The sequence below is a fragment of the Protopterus annectens genome, chromosome 2.part2 (genome assembly GCF_019279795.1).
Source record: "Protopterus annectens isolate FY-2018-M chromosome 2.part2, PAN1.0, whole genome shotgun sequence".
Lineage (NCBI taxonomy): Eukaryota > Metazoa > Chordata > Ceratodontiformes > Protopteridae > Protopterus > Protopterus annectens.
The window spans coordinates 363145235-363158752 of NC_056730.1; the positions used below are offsets into that span (position 1 = coordinate 363145235).

Below are 13518 nucleotides of genomic sequence, written 5' to 3' on the forward strand. Positions count from 1 at the left end.
TGACTAGGGTTAAAACCAACTATGCTCCCTGGTTAAGCAAAGAAACTCTCTCCATCATGCAAAAGAGAGACAATGCATGGAAACTCTGGAATAAACTCAAAACATCCTCAACTCTCCAAAACTATAGGGAACTACTGAACACCGCAAAAAAGTGTCACCCTTGACAAAAAAATCATTTTATCTAGACCCACAAAAAAGCCTCCACTCAAACTCCCAAAAATTCTGGAGTACCATCAACAAACTATTATACCCAGGAAACCCATCTCCTCCTAACCCATCCCCTAACAGCTATCCACTCAAAACTGCCACTCTTCTGAACTCCAAATCCCTGCTCCACTTCTGCAGATGACCTGCCTCCCCATACTTCAAACTCACTGTCCCTTCTATTGCCTATCCTGTCTCCATCCTCATCAATAGGTCAATTCAGGAAAATGTTGTCCCTAATATCTGGAAGAAGTCCTATATTATACCATTACATAAAGAGGTAACTCCACTGACCCCTCCAATTTCACGTCTATTGCAATTCTATTCTCTGTCTACGAATCTGGAATAATGCGTACACAACTCATCTCATATCTCATTCAGGAAAATCTCTTCACTCCAAAACAACATGGTTTCCAACCACATCATAGCACAACTACAGCACTTCTATCCTTCATCCACTCTACTGCTACATGTCTTAATAATAAAAAATGAGCGTCATGCTTCTTTCTCGACCATTTGACACTGTGTCCCACAAACTACTTCTCTCCAAGCTCTCCCACTTTAATCTCTCCACCTCTTTTCTATCCTGGTTCTCTTCATGCCCAACCAATAGAGCTCAATCAGTCAGATGGCTCTCTGCAACCTCACCTTTTCTCCCTGTTCAAACTGGTGTGCCCCAAGGCTCCATCCTTGGCCCACTATTATTTAACATCTTTACTAATAATTTTTACCAATTATGCCCCCTCTCCACACTCATACAATTATGCTGACAACTCTACCATCATCACAACCTCTGACAATCTACCCCACCTACTCACCTTAACTCAAGACACCCTCCACTCATTTGAAATAGGGCTCACTACTAACCAACTGCTACTTAACCCCAAAAAAACTAAACTACTTCTCTTCCTCCCCAATCCCTCCAACACCTCAAAACCTCCTTCTCAGTCTCTTCTCTAAACAACACTACTATTAAGGTCAAATCTCATACAAAACTTTTCGGTGTTTTTATAGATGACGAACTTAAATTTGACATCCACATGTATAACTGCATTAAGAAGACACACCAAAAACTAGGATTACTATACAGAAATAAAAAAAATTCTTAACACAAGAATCGAAATTGCCCTAGCTCAAGCCTGCCTACTGCCTACCTTAGTATACGCCACGCCAATCTTCACTAACTTCCAAAACAACTTGAGCTTACCTACAACAAAACTGCTAGATTTGCCACTAACCTTCCCTATTGCTCACATCACTGCCTCTCCTTACAAACATTTCACTGGATAGAAATCCAAAATCACTTCCTCCTACCTCAACTTCTTCTGACACATACTATTCTCCATCAACCCACAGCCTGTCCATCTCTAGCAATCATCATCTCACATTATGTTCCTAATAGGGAACTTTGTAGCTCAGACCAGCACCTCCTTCAAATCATCAAAGCTAATAAAGCTGTGGGAAAAATGCTATATAGCCACTCAGTTAACTCCTCTTGGAACCATCTCCCTCTCCATATCAGATCTATCCAAAACCCATCTAACTTCAAACTAGCTACAAAGGAATATCTGCTTAATTCCTGGAACCATCTCTGTAATGACCCTACTTAAACCCGGCCTACTCTGCCCCCCCCTTTACTCAATCCCTGCCCACTCTGCCTCTTTTCTCCCCTCTTTCTGCCACTATTTCTCACTGATATCTATTCCTATCTGTATTTCTTGACACTCCTACCCTGTGACCTTTCCCATCCACTATAACCCAATCTTCACTCTATACTTCTACCTCCAATCTCTCCCTCCTCTTTCATTCTATACCCCTCCTCTTCCTTCCACTTTGTGCCTAGATCACTCTCTCTGACACTTGTACACCTCATTACATTTATACATAGGTTAGTAATTTCCCATTCTAATGTACTGACTTTCAGTTTTCAGCCAGTGCTTGTAAGGCACACAGTAGTAAATTTCTATGTTTAATTTTTCTCCTCTTCATATATTGAAAAATAAATTCTAAACTATTTTTGCTGCATGTACCTCCTCTTGATTGTATGTTCAAATGCTTTATTGATTGCATATGTGAATACTGCACTGATTGATTGTAAAAATTGTTTGCTGTAATGGAGCTTTTCTCCTCGGGTCTCTGCAGAAAAAGGGCACCTGCCCAGCCAGACCAACCTAGTTAACAAATGGCAAATAAATAAATAAAAAATGTTTAAATGCCAGCATTTTAGCTACTTCATATGAAAAATAACCCACTTTTATTCATTTATCAATGTTTACCTGCTTAATCTGAATGTCTGTTGCTTTCAGTATATTGTTATTTTTAGGTGGAATTAATACTTTCACTTAGTGGATCCTAAGAAAACATAAAAAAATGCCTTTATCACACTAAAGTCTTTCCTTTTATGAAATGCATTACCCTTATTTTATTGTGGCTTTACTTTGTCACCAAACTTACCTGCTGAATTAGGCCATTAGATGGTAAGTAGACAGTTTTCCTCCAAACTTACGCCCATTTTGTTAATACTTATTCATTGACCTTAACTAGTAAATTTCCTTCCCAACTCTTTCTTTAAAATTCATTTTTGTACACCCTTGCATGGTCACATTTCTATCAGTTCCTTGGAGCTCCTCCTCCTTTTCATCTACTGTAAACACTGAACATGAGTATGTTATCAGGATATCAGTTTTTATGCTCTTCTTCTGAACAGTTTCCACCTTTCTGACCAGCCTCTAAGGGATTTTCTTTCCTTTTGTGTACTATAAAAGCAACAGAGTTATGAGATGAGCATTATCACCTTTTATTGTTCATCCCATGCATACTTTACGTTCTTAATAGTGCCACTGTCTTTCTTATACAGTCTCTGCCTTTCTTTATTTGTATTCTTCTTTCTACACACCTTACGTATTACCCAAATTCAAACCTAACTGAATTATTATGAAATTCACTGTATGAACTAAAGGAGTCATTTGGATCAGCAAGGGCATTCATTAATAACTCTGACAAGATGTGACGTCAGTGGGGCAAATCCAAAGTCACTGTAAGTACTCTGACATCAACCGTCTGCTCTGCCACATCTGTGCATATGAACAAAGAAGAAAACAATAAGAAAATGAATAACTATTAAAATACATAGCTTGGGGAAAACTCCAGTTCATGTCCTATGTGGAATGCAAATCCTATGAATATATAATGTGGTAAAAACAGGAAAAAAACACACACAGATATCTCAACACAAAAGGTGTTAGGAAGAAAAATGATTACTTAGATTTGTTTCTGCAGGACAGAAGATGACAGATGTGCAAAGACGTATACTGCAATGTAATGTCATTTCCAGACTAATAATGGCTAGATATGGTTTGTTTCTCAGTTAATTTAGCACAGATTCAAGGGAGCATATACTAAATTGGATACCTGGAGCATTTTGTTGTGGTATGGTGCCTGTGCCGTACAGTGATAAGATTGAATCTTTTGAGAGTGGTTTCTTTACTGCATCATCCGATTTTGTGGCTGGCTCAGTGAACAGATCGAGCTCCCCTGGTGCAGCTGATGAGGCGGCTACGGATGGCAGAGTGGAACTGGCCTGTGAAATAAGGGTCACAAACTGTTAAATAAGACTGCAGCATGAAATTGCAACTAGAAACATTGTCAACTGAAAGCAGTGTTGATCCAGGGATAGCAATAAATTGAATTAAGATACACAGGCTTCATCATTTCTTTTTGAAAGAGAGTAGAAGGTCGATTTTTATTTTATTTTTTTTTACTTGGTCATGTAAACAGTTAGATATAATATTTATTGGTTAGCAATACCTGGTTTGTACTCTGAAATGCTACTTCATAATAAATGAAAAAAATGTACTTCTAGTTCAATTCTTGTAAGAAGGCTTATAAGATTCTCTTCCAGCCACAAAATGAAAAATGAATCCCAGAAGAATGACAATGAGATTACATATGCAATACATTACAAGTGATAAACATCTATAACATACCCCCTAAGCTAACAGGGCAGTAGCTATAAAGTAAGATAGAAAAGACAGGCAAAACAGCTGAAATGACTAAGCCCAGTTGCAGATGAAAATGAAAAATGCACTCTGTTAAAGGCAAACCTGTTAACCAACGATAAGCATCCCCCATGCATATACCCCGATACTACCTAACAACTTTATCTTGCACCTTCCTGTCACACCATCATTTTTTTATGATTATTATACCATTTCCCGTGCTGTTACATAATCAAGTCAGATTTCAGTTATGGGAAGACCCCACTGTGCCAGTATGAAGTGTCTCTAAAGGTGACAGAACATCAGGGATCCCTGGAGAATTTGTTCTTGTTTTTTTGTGTGTACTGGAAGATCACACAGTAATACTAATTAGAAAACTGGGAATCTCACCTACACTGTGGCATGTATATGGTTTCCTCTGTGCAATCAACTGCAGAGCACCAAAATGTCAGCATCTATCCCTCACTTTACATCCTAAAACTATGAAAAGTACTGTCCATCAAATGGTTATTCCTCAGCCCCCCACCACCACCATGTGCACACAAATATGCCATCTTTAAACAGCATGGCACCCCAAGTACATTGCACATAATTTCTTTTGAAAAAGCAGTCAGTCATTGCTCCCTTTCTGGATGTTAATGAATAAAAACACTAACACTTGGGTATGCAGGCAGGCAGTCAAGCATACCTCTCAACTGTCCAGATTTTCACAGTATGTAAAGAGTTTTGCCTTATATTTTTGGTTCTATTCCTCATGTAATTTGTGATATTTCTGGATTTTTGTAGCATATTCATGTGGACTGAATTCACTAAATAATGAGAGGCATTTAAGTTTCAGACTTCATGTCCTTCAGAAAATACATAGTAACACAAGACCTTTTATTCTAGCAACTTTCTAAGTTTATATAAGAGCAATATTTAAAATGTGCCCCTATTTTTGGGACTTTGTCCAAATTATTTTTGTGTAATGGGGTTGAGAGCTATGGGGTAGTAACAAGTTTTGAGGATGGTATAAAATTTCTTTTTACAACACTCATCACACTCTCACAGAATATTTCAGTTTCATTTCAAGCCTGAAAAACAGGACTGCTTAAGAGACTATATGAAAACTGGACAATTGCACACCCATTCAGCACTGAGCACTTGTACTATAAGATTCAGGCATCTTGCTGAATAAAACAGTCCCTTTCGCATTTCCATCAGTAACTATACAAGTTTATTGCAGTGTTCCAGAAGGGCAACATTTGATTTTAATGCAAAGTAAAATAGTATCAGACCAAGCAAACTGCCAGGGCAAGTCCACTGCAAAAAAAAAAAAAAATGTTCTTCAATGGATACAAGAGTTTTCTAAACCGGGGGCATTCAAAAAGTATGCAGAAAAATCTCACATCGCTCAGTATGATATAAACGTGGGGATATTTCAGATACTAATTTATTTTTGAATTTTATTACAACAGCAAGACAAAATTATTTCCTTGCTAGTACATTTAGCTGTTCAATACTGTGTTGACATAGATATTAATGATTACACTCTTGTATAAGGTTATTGCAAACAATATGCATTCTCTTAATTTTCTCTCTGAAGGCTCTTAGTGGATAAAGTCAGACCATTTTCAAAAAATGCCTTTTTTTTTGTGTATTCACTGAATACTGACACAGCATAGAAGAAAGAGCAGATTTTCTTACAAAATTACATTCTAAAGAACTAGGCTCACATTTTTTAAAAAATCTATGTACTTGTTATAAATTGCGCCTGGGAGGTGGCCGCAGTTTTGCAGTGGTTAACATTGTTGCCTCACAGCAAGAGGTTCTCCGGTTCAATTCTTGGCTGGGGTGCCTTCTGTGTGGAGTCTGCATATCCACCCAGTGGTCATGTGGGTTTCCTCTGGGTGCTCCGGTTTCCTCCCACATTACAAAGACATGCAGTAGGTGGAATTGACACACTTAATTGGCCATAGGTGAGATTGTGTGTGCGAGTGAGTGTACGAATGAACTACAGAGTAAAACCATGGCTCGAGATGACTGTCACTGCTGAAATGACACCCTGACCCCATATGCAAAATGGGAAAAGGGACTGAGGATGGATGAAACAAAGAAGGCACAAAAGGAACAGAATGCTTTAAAAGTGATCTAATACTATGACACATAAATTAAGATGTATTCCTTGCATGTTTTTTTCCCCACAGTCTGATAAATTATATCAAAGGGCTTTAGGCTTTTCCTGTTTAAGGGTCGCCACAGTGGAACTTCGGTCCGCTCATGATTGGCAGTGGATTTTACAGTGCCGAGTTGCCAGCCAGGCACCCAACCTTCAACGAATGCACGCTCATTCATGCTCGCACCTACCTGCATGTCTTTAATGTCACTCGACCACGGGGAGGACATGCAGACTCCACACAGAAGGCGTTCCAGCCGAGAATCCAATGGGAGAACCTCTTGCTGTGAGGCGACAACACTAACCGCTGCACCACCGTGGCAGTTCATCAAACTACTATATAATATTATTAGACATATGGTGTCTACAATTTGTAAGCGCTACAAACTACGATTTCCAGATCTTTCTCATATTAATTTAATTCTAACAAATGACCTCTTCCTCCTCCCTAAAAATATGCCACTGTGTATATGGTGAGGCAGAATACTTATAAAATATGTAACATGTCCTTGAGTCTAGCAAATTCTGAATCATTAATAACATAACCTACCTTCCAATCATTGGTGGATGCAGAAATCTGTGTTGTTAGGTTTATAGGTTTGTACCAGACAGGTGTGTGGGAAGCCACATAGAGCCTGACAATGCAACTCAGACAGATTATTGGTGGATCTGCCACCTCACTCAATGAAGGCGACACTCTCTACTCCCAAAGTTAGGAAAATGCAACTCAGACAGATTATTAATGGCATCCAATACAATATTAAAGAAATTATTCAAATTAAGGAGACATACTCTACATTTCCCAAAGCCAAAATGATGACTGCTGAGGGTTTGTAGGTCACCAGTTTCACAATCTGTAGTGATGACCAACATTCGCTCCATGACTTTAAAGATGATGCCTGTAAAGCTAATAGGGTGACAGCTGCCAGGGCCTGGGGTGGAATCTCCCTCATAAAGTGGATCCATGATAGTCATTTTCTGGATGTCAGCTACATATTCTGTACTGATACTACAGTTGAGAAGGTTTAGGAATACAGAAATATTGTACTGTGTAGTTATTAACAGACAGCCTGGTATAATGGGGCCTATGGACCTAGTATTTTTGGTTTTGGATAGAGCCACTAGGATCTGATCCACAATGATTCTGAGGGAAGGGGAGTTTAGAATTCAAGGAAGGGAACATGAGGTAAGTGGAAGTAGTAAAACTGGAACTGAATTTGTCATCTAGGACACCATCTATGGCTTTGATAGCTAAAAAAAGGTAATACCATTCACGTGGAGCTCAGTTCACTGTTGGGTATTACTAAAAATGGCTTAATGGTTATATTTGAAGTAGGCAGTTACTTTCAGGTCATGTCCTCTCCTAGTCTTCCTAGTAGTGCACTTGAGGTATTTGCTGACTTACCTAAGTACCACCGTATAGTGAGAGGCTGAGACTTTTTTTATATGAAGCGCGAAATGACCCAAAACTGAGCAATTGTTTTTTTTTTCAGACTCCTAGCATTGAGCAGTGTCACCTTAATGTAAGCTTGATTGGGATTTGCTAGGTTAGAGTGTCCAGGAGAGGTACCTTACATTAAAAAAAGCACTATGAAAACAGAAAAAGTCTCAGCCAGCTTGTGGAACCCCAGAGGAGAGCCAGACACAAGCCAGCCCTGTCAATGCCGACATGACTTGTCAAACATCACCCTCCATGCTGATATACATTGGCACCCTTAGCAATGATACCAGTTAGTTAACCAAATGTAGAAGTCAACTTTTTTGTTTTGAAACTATGACATCTTTCTTGGAGATAGCAAAATATTGCTCAAGGCAAAGTACAGTTTTGTACCTACCATAAATGTAGATGTCCGATAGATATGCAACTACAGTCCTTACATATGGGTTGTCCTGCCTCAGGCAGCCCTTCGGTCGGCCGGATTCCAAAGTCTGGGTCCGGCATCAGCTGATGTCGCCTCCTCCCCGACGTCACAGCGGCTGGGGTACAAAAGCATCAGCCGACGCCATCTTCTTCAGTGTTTCTTGCCCCAGATGCCAGGTGCCCTCCAAGGAAGGCTAAATTTAGAGGCTGGATAAAAAATTCCAGGCATACACAACAGTAATAAACAGATACACCATAACAGATATCCCCAGCTAATTTGAAAAGGGAAGTGGACCCAAAAAAGGAGAAAATATAGAGGGGTAGGAGGGAGGGAAAACCTGACTGCAGTTGCATATCTATCGGACATCTACATTTATGGTAGGTACAAAACTGTACTATGTCCTTCAAGAATGCAACTGCAGTCCTTACATATGGGTTGAATACCATAGCCAAGCTGGGGGAGTTAGGCTCTAAGATAGAGATGGTGTAGCTAAAATGCCCTGCAGGACTGCCGAAGCAAAGCTTGCTCGGGATCTGGAATATAAAGGCAGGTTGTAGTGCTTGGAAACTGTATGCACGGAGCTCCATGTAGCAGCTTCTAGAATGTCCTTTGTAGCCACCCCTCTTAGAAAGGCTGTGGAGGTGGCTATAGCTCTGGTGGAGTGTGGCCTGATATCGGCTGGCACACCTTTTCCATGGGAAGAATAACAGAATCTGATGCAGTGTCCTATCCATTTTGAAATTCTTTGTTTGGAAATTGCCTTTCCTTGTACTCCAGCAGCGTAAGCTACAAATAGTTGGTCAGACTTTCTGTTGGCTTTTGTTCTGTCCAAGTAGTAGTGCAGTTGTCTGTGTATGTACAAAGTGTGCAGCAGCTTTTCTCCTTTATTTTAAGGATTGGGAAAGAAGGCAGGCAGGTGAATTGCTTGATTTAGAGACACCCTGGATATCACTTTTGGCATGAATGAGGGATTGGTTCTTAAAGAAACTCTGTCCTGATGAAAAATGAGAAATGGAGGTACTGCCATGAGGGCCTGAATCTCCGAGACTCTTCTTGCTGAGGTAATTGCCAACAGGAAAACTGTTTTCCAGGAGAGAAATTGCAATTCTGAAGAGGCTGCTGGCTCAAAAGGAGGAAGAGTTATTTTTTCCAACACGAAGTTGAGGTCCCATGCAGGCACCGGTGGTTTTATGGGAGGTTTTATATTCTTTATCTCTCTTAGAAACTGTCTTAGCAAAGGATGTGAAAACACAGGTGGATCACTGTTGTATTTTGCTGAAATTGCTGAAGCGTGTATCTTTATGGAAGAATATGAAAGGCCTTTATGTAGCAATTCTGCCAAGTATTCTAGTATCTGTGGGATGCTCATTACTGATGCATCCTGACCCTTGTTGGCATTCCAGATGTTGAATCTCTTCCATTTGGCTAAATAAGTTTTTCTGGTGGAAGGTCTGCGTGCTTCCAGTAAGATCTCTTGAACTTCCTTGGACAGAGAGATATGGGGAGAAGTCATGGAACCCTCCAAGCTGCCAGCTGCAGAGTTTGCAGGTTGGGATGAACCGTCCTGTAATTGTGCTGAGTCAAAAGCAGAGGCCATTGAGGCAGGGGCCACGGCTTGGTGCGAGTTATGCTCCTTAGTAATGGATACCAGTGTTGTCTTGGCCAATCTGGAGCTATCAAAATGCCTTTCGGTTGTTCTGCTTTGATCTTCAGTAACACCTTGGTCATTAATGGTAGAGGTGGGAATGCATAGATTGTTAGAGAGTTCCAGCTGAAGGAGACAGCATCCATTCTCCAGGCTTGAGGATGGTGTGTCCTCGAGCAGAACTTCTTCAGGTGATGATTGAGGTGTGAGGCAAAAAGATCTATGTCCAGCCTCCCCCATGCATGAGTTATTTGTGAAAAAATGTCTGGATGCAACATCCATTCGTGCGGGTCCAAGATGTTTCTGCTTAGACTGTCCGCCAGAACATTGTCCTTGCCTGGAACAAATTGGGATTGCAACTGTATGTTCAGTTTCAGTGACTTTTCCCAAAGAGCCATTGTTAGTCTGCAGAGGGGGTAAGAATGAGTACCTCCCTGTTTGTTTATGTACCACATAACAGTGGTGTTGTCTGTCTTTATTAGCAGATGACCTTGCTGAAGAAATTTTCCGAAGGCCTCGATTGCATGAATTACTGCCAACATATCTTTTTGATTGATGTGTAGATGCACTTCCCAGGGGGCCCATTGCCCTTGAATACATCTGCCCTCCATGTGTACCCCCCATCCATGATCTGAGGCATCTGTTGTAATGGTTTGGTTTGTTGAAAGACATGCCTTTGTTTAGCTGGCTTGCTTGAGCCCACCACAAAAATTCCTTTTGTAGACATGGAATGAGTGGAATACTTGCTTCTAAGTTGTGGCTGTGTTGAGACCATAAACTTTTTAGGTACCATTGTAGTTTTCTCATGTGTAGTCTTGCCAGTGGAATCAGGAGAATGCAAGATGCCATGAAACCCAGGGCCTGCAGGATTTTCCTTGCAGTCATCTGGGTGTGCTTTGCTAGGCTTTTGAAGTAATCTGGCAGTTGTTCTTGTTTCTCTTCTGTGAGGAAAGCCATTTGTGAGTTTGTGTCCAGTTTGGCTCCTAGAAAAATTATTTGTTGGGATGGCAGTAGTCTTGATTTTTGAATGTTGACTGTGTATCCCAAAGCCTGTAGCAAGTGAATGACATAGTTCAAGTTTCTTATCAAGGCTTGCTTGCTGTCCGCTTGTATAAGGCAGTCGTCCAGGTAAGGGTATATTTGTATCCCCTGGAGTTTGCAGTGTGCAATTACTGATGCCAGGCATTTCGTGAATACTCTGGGCGCAGTAGATAAGCCAAAAGGCAATGCTGAGAATTGATAATGCTCTGACCCTGCAAGAAATATGAGGTATCTTCTGCAACTGTGTCTGATTGGGACATGCAGGTATGCCTCCTTGAGGTCCAGAGTAACCAGCCAAGACCCCTTGCCCAGCATGGGAAGAAGTTGCTGGAGCGTCAGCATTTTGAATTTTGGCACAATGAGAAAAGTGTTTAGAGTGGACAAGTCCAGTATAGGTCTCCATTGCTTTTCTTTTCTTGGAACAAGGAACAGTCTTGAGTAGAATCCCTGGTCTTGTTCCTGAGGAGGAACCTTTTCTATTGCTTTGATTTGTAGCAGCTTTGAAACTTGTATGAGTGCCTCTGCCCTTTGATTTTGTGGCAGGTTTGGCATGCCTTGTCTTGGTAAAGTATGGAAGTGGAACCTGTAACCTTGGTCTATTATGTCCAGAATCCATTTGTCCTTTGTTAAAACGTGCCAATTTTCTGAAAATAAGGATAATTTTCCGCCTAAAGGTGCTTCTCTTTGAGCCTTGGTCAGCGGAGTCAAAGTCAAGTCATTGTGATTGTCCCTGTGGAGCAGTAGAGGTTCCTGCGCCACTTCTATGATTAGTCGGTTGCCATTGGCGGCCCCTGTAGGAGCCTCGGTATTGCCCTCTACCTCGAGCACGCCTGTTTTTTCCCCTTTGGAACTTGTCAGTGTCTGGAAAGGACCAATTCTTCGAAGGCCAATTCCTGCTGAACCTTGGTGGCTGAACCTGGAGGAAATCTTTGACTGTTTGTACTGATTTAGCCTTTTCCTCAATTGATTTTAACACATCCTGAGCATTAGCACCAAATAGCTTGTGTTTTTCCAGAGGTGCATCTAGAAGCTTTACTTTAACATGATCTGGCAATGCCTGTTCTTTCAACCAAGCATGTCTATGTATGACGGCCCCTGTCATAGCTGCCCTACATGAAGCTTCCAATGCATCATAACCAAACTGAAGAAAATGATTGCTAACCTGCTGTGTATTATGAACCAAATCCTGCAAAGCCTTTCTATCTAAAGGCTCAGGAGAGGCTAACTTTTTCTGCAAATCATCCATCAAGAAATCCTGATACTGAAACACATGAAAAAGACAGTTAAGGGCCCTCATGGCAAGGGTGGTTGAGGTATAAACTTTTTTACCCCACCTCTCCGGGGACCTAGATTCCCTGTCTGCGGGAAAAGGATTTTTGGTCGTGGAAGTGGTCATACCTTTGGGCCCCTGGGAAGTAGTTTCTAGATCAACAGAATGGGCCTTAAAGAGATGTTTATGGGTTTCAGGAACCCTGTAATATCTGTCTGGCTTGACAGGAGCAGGAGGGAGAGAATCAGGAGAAGCACTCGAGTCTGAGTACACATCATCCAATACATCTAACACTGGTGGGATAGCTAAAGGCCTGTGCTGGGGTAACTTAAGGAAAGTACGAAGCCTTTTCCTGGAATCGGAGAATTCCTGGCCCTGCCACTGAAAATGCTCTCTCATGGAGTGGAGAATTTCCCCGAAAGAAATATCCTCAGGAGGAGAGGCAGATGGAATAGATTCCTCAGCATCAGAATCCTCGTAGGCCTGGAAGGATTCTTCCTGGGAATCCGAGTGGTCTGAGTCACCAGAGGCTTCATCTGAGGAAAGGGTATCTGTCTGCTCAACCCTAGGCCTTTTGTCTGCAGGCGGCTGAGAACCTCTGTCTGGATGAGCCTGGGAGCCTCTGATTAAGGAAATTAGATCTGCAGCTAAAGTCATGATCTGTTTATCAGAAGTGGGACCCTGAGAAAAAGATTTAGGAGGGTGAGACTTAGCCTGGCTGGCAGCCTTAGCACGTGTGTAGGCCTTGATGGACATAGACACCGGAGGCCTAGCTGCCCCACGTGCTGGAGTAACTTTGTCCACCGGTATGGTGTCAGGCAAATCTTGGGCTTCGGTTTCAGGAGGAAAATCAACAACCGGCACCGGGGTAGTCAACGGGACCGAAGTGATCGGTAAAGCGGTGTCGTCAGTCTGGAGCGGTTGAATTACCACCTCCGAAGAGACCAATGCACGCACGGTAGGTTTTGGCGTGGTGTTGGTGGAAGTCGCGGGCTGAGAATGTCGGTCCCGGTCCTTCCGTTTTTTGGAAATATGTGTTGTCGGTTGTTCCGATGGCATGATATAGGAGTAATTTTCCCCAAAAAAGTCTTCAGCAAATTCTGCCTGGCGCCTGAGTGTGCGCTTATTGAAGCAAGCACAGGCAACACAGGCCGAGACGTCGTGGTCTGGGCCAAGGCAGGGAAGGCAGTAAGAATGGAAGTCCTTATGAGGTATTTGTTTACCACAAGACAAACAGTTATTAACTTTTGCAGTTTTATTTGACATCGGCTGAGGCAAGAAAAGGTTCCCCAATGGGGTACTTAGCTTTTTGATGACTTCGGTAACTGAAAACACAGGAGCTG

At 41.7% G+C, this 13518-nt stretch overlaps 1 protein-coding gene across 1 annotated transcript in view; it reads right to left on the reverse strand.

Annotated features, from left to right (window-relative positions):
- The window catches only part of SMAP1 (small ArfGAP 1), a 3101511-nt gene that overhangs the window by 538093 nt on the left and 2549900 nt on the right, over window positions 1–13518 (reverse strand). The window contains exon 9 of the mRNA XM_044063898.1: window positions 3616–3784. Within this exon, the coding sequence (XP_043919833.1) occupies window positions 3616–3784 (169 nt within the window). The remainder of the gene's footprint in view (window positions 1–3615; window positions 3785–13518) is intronic.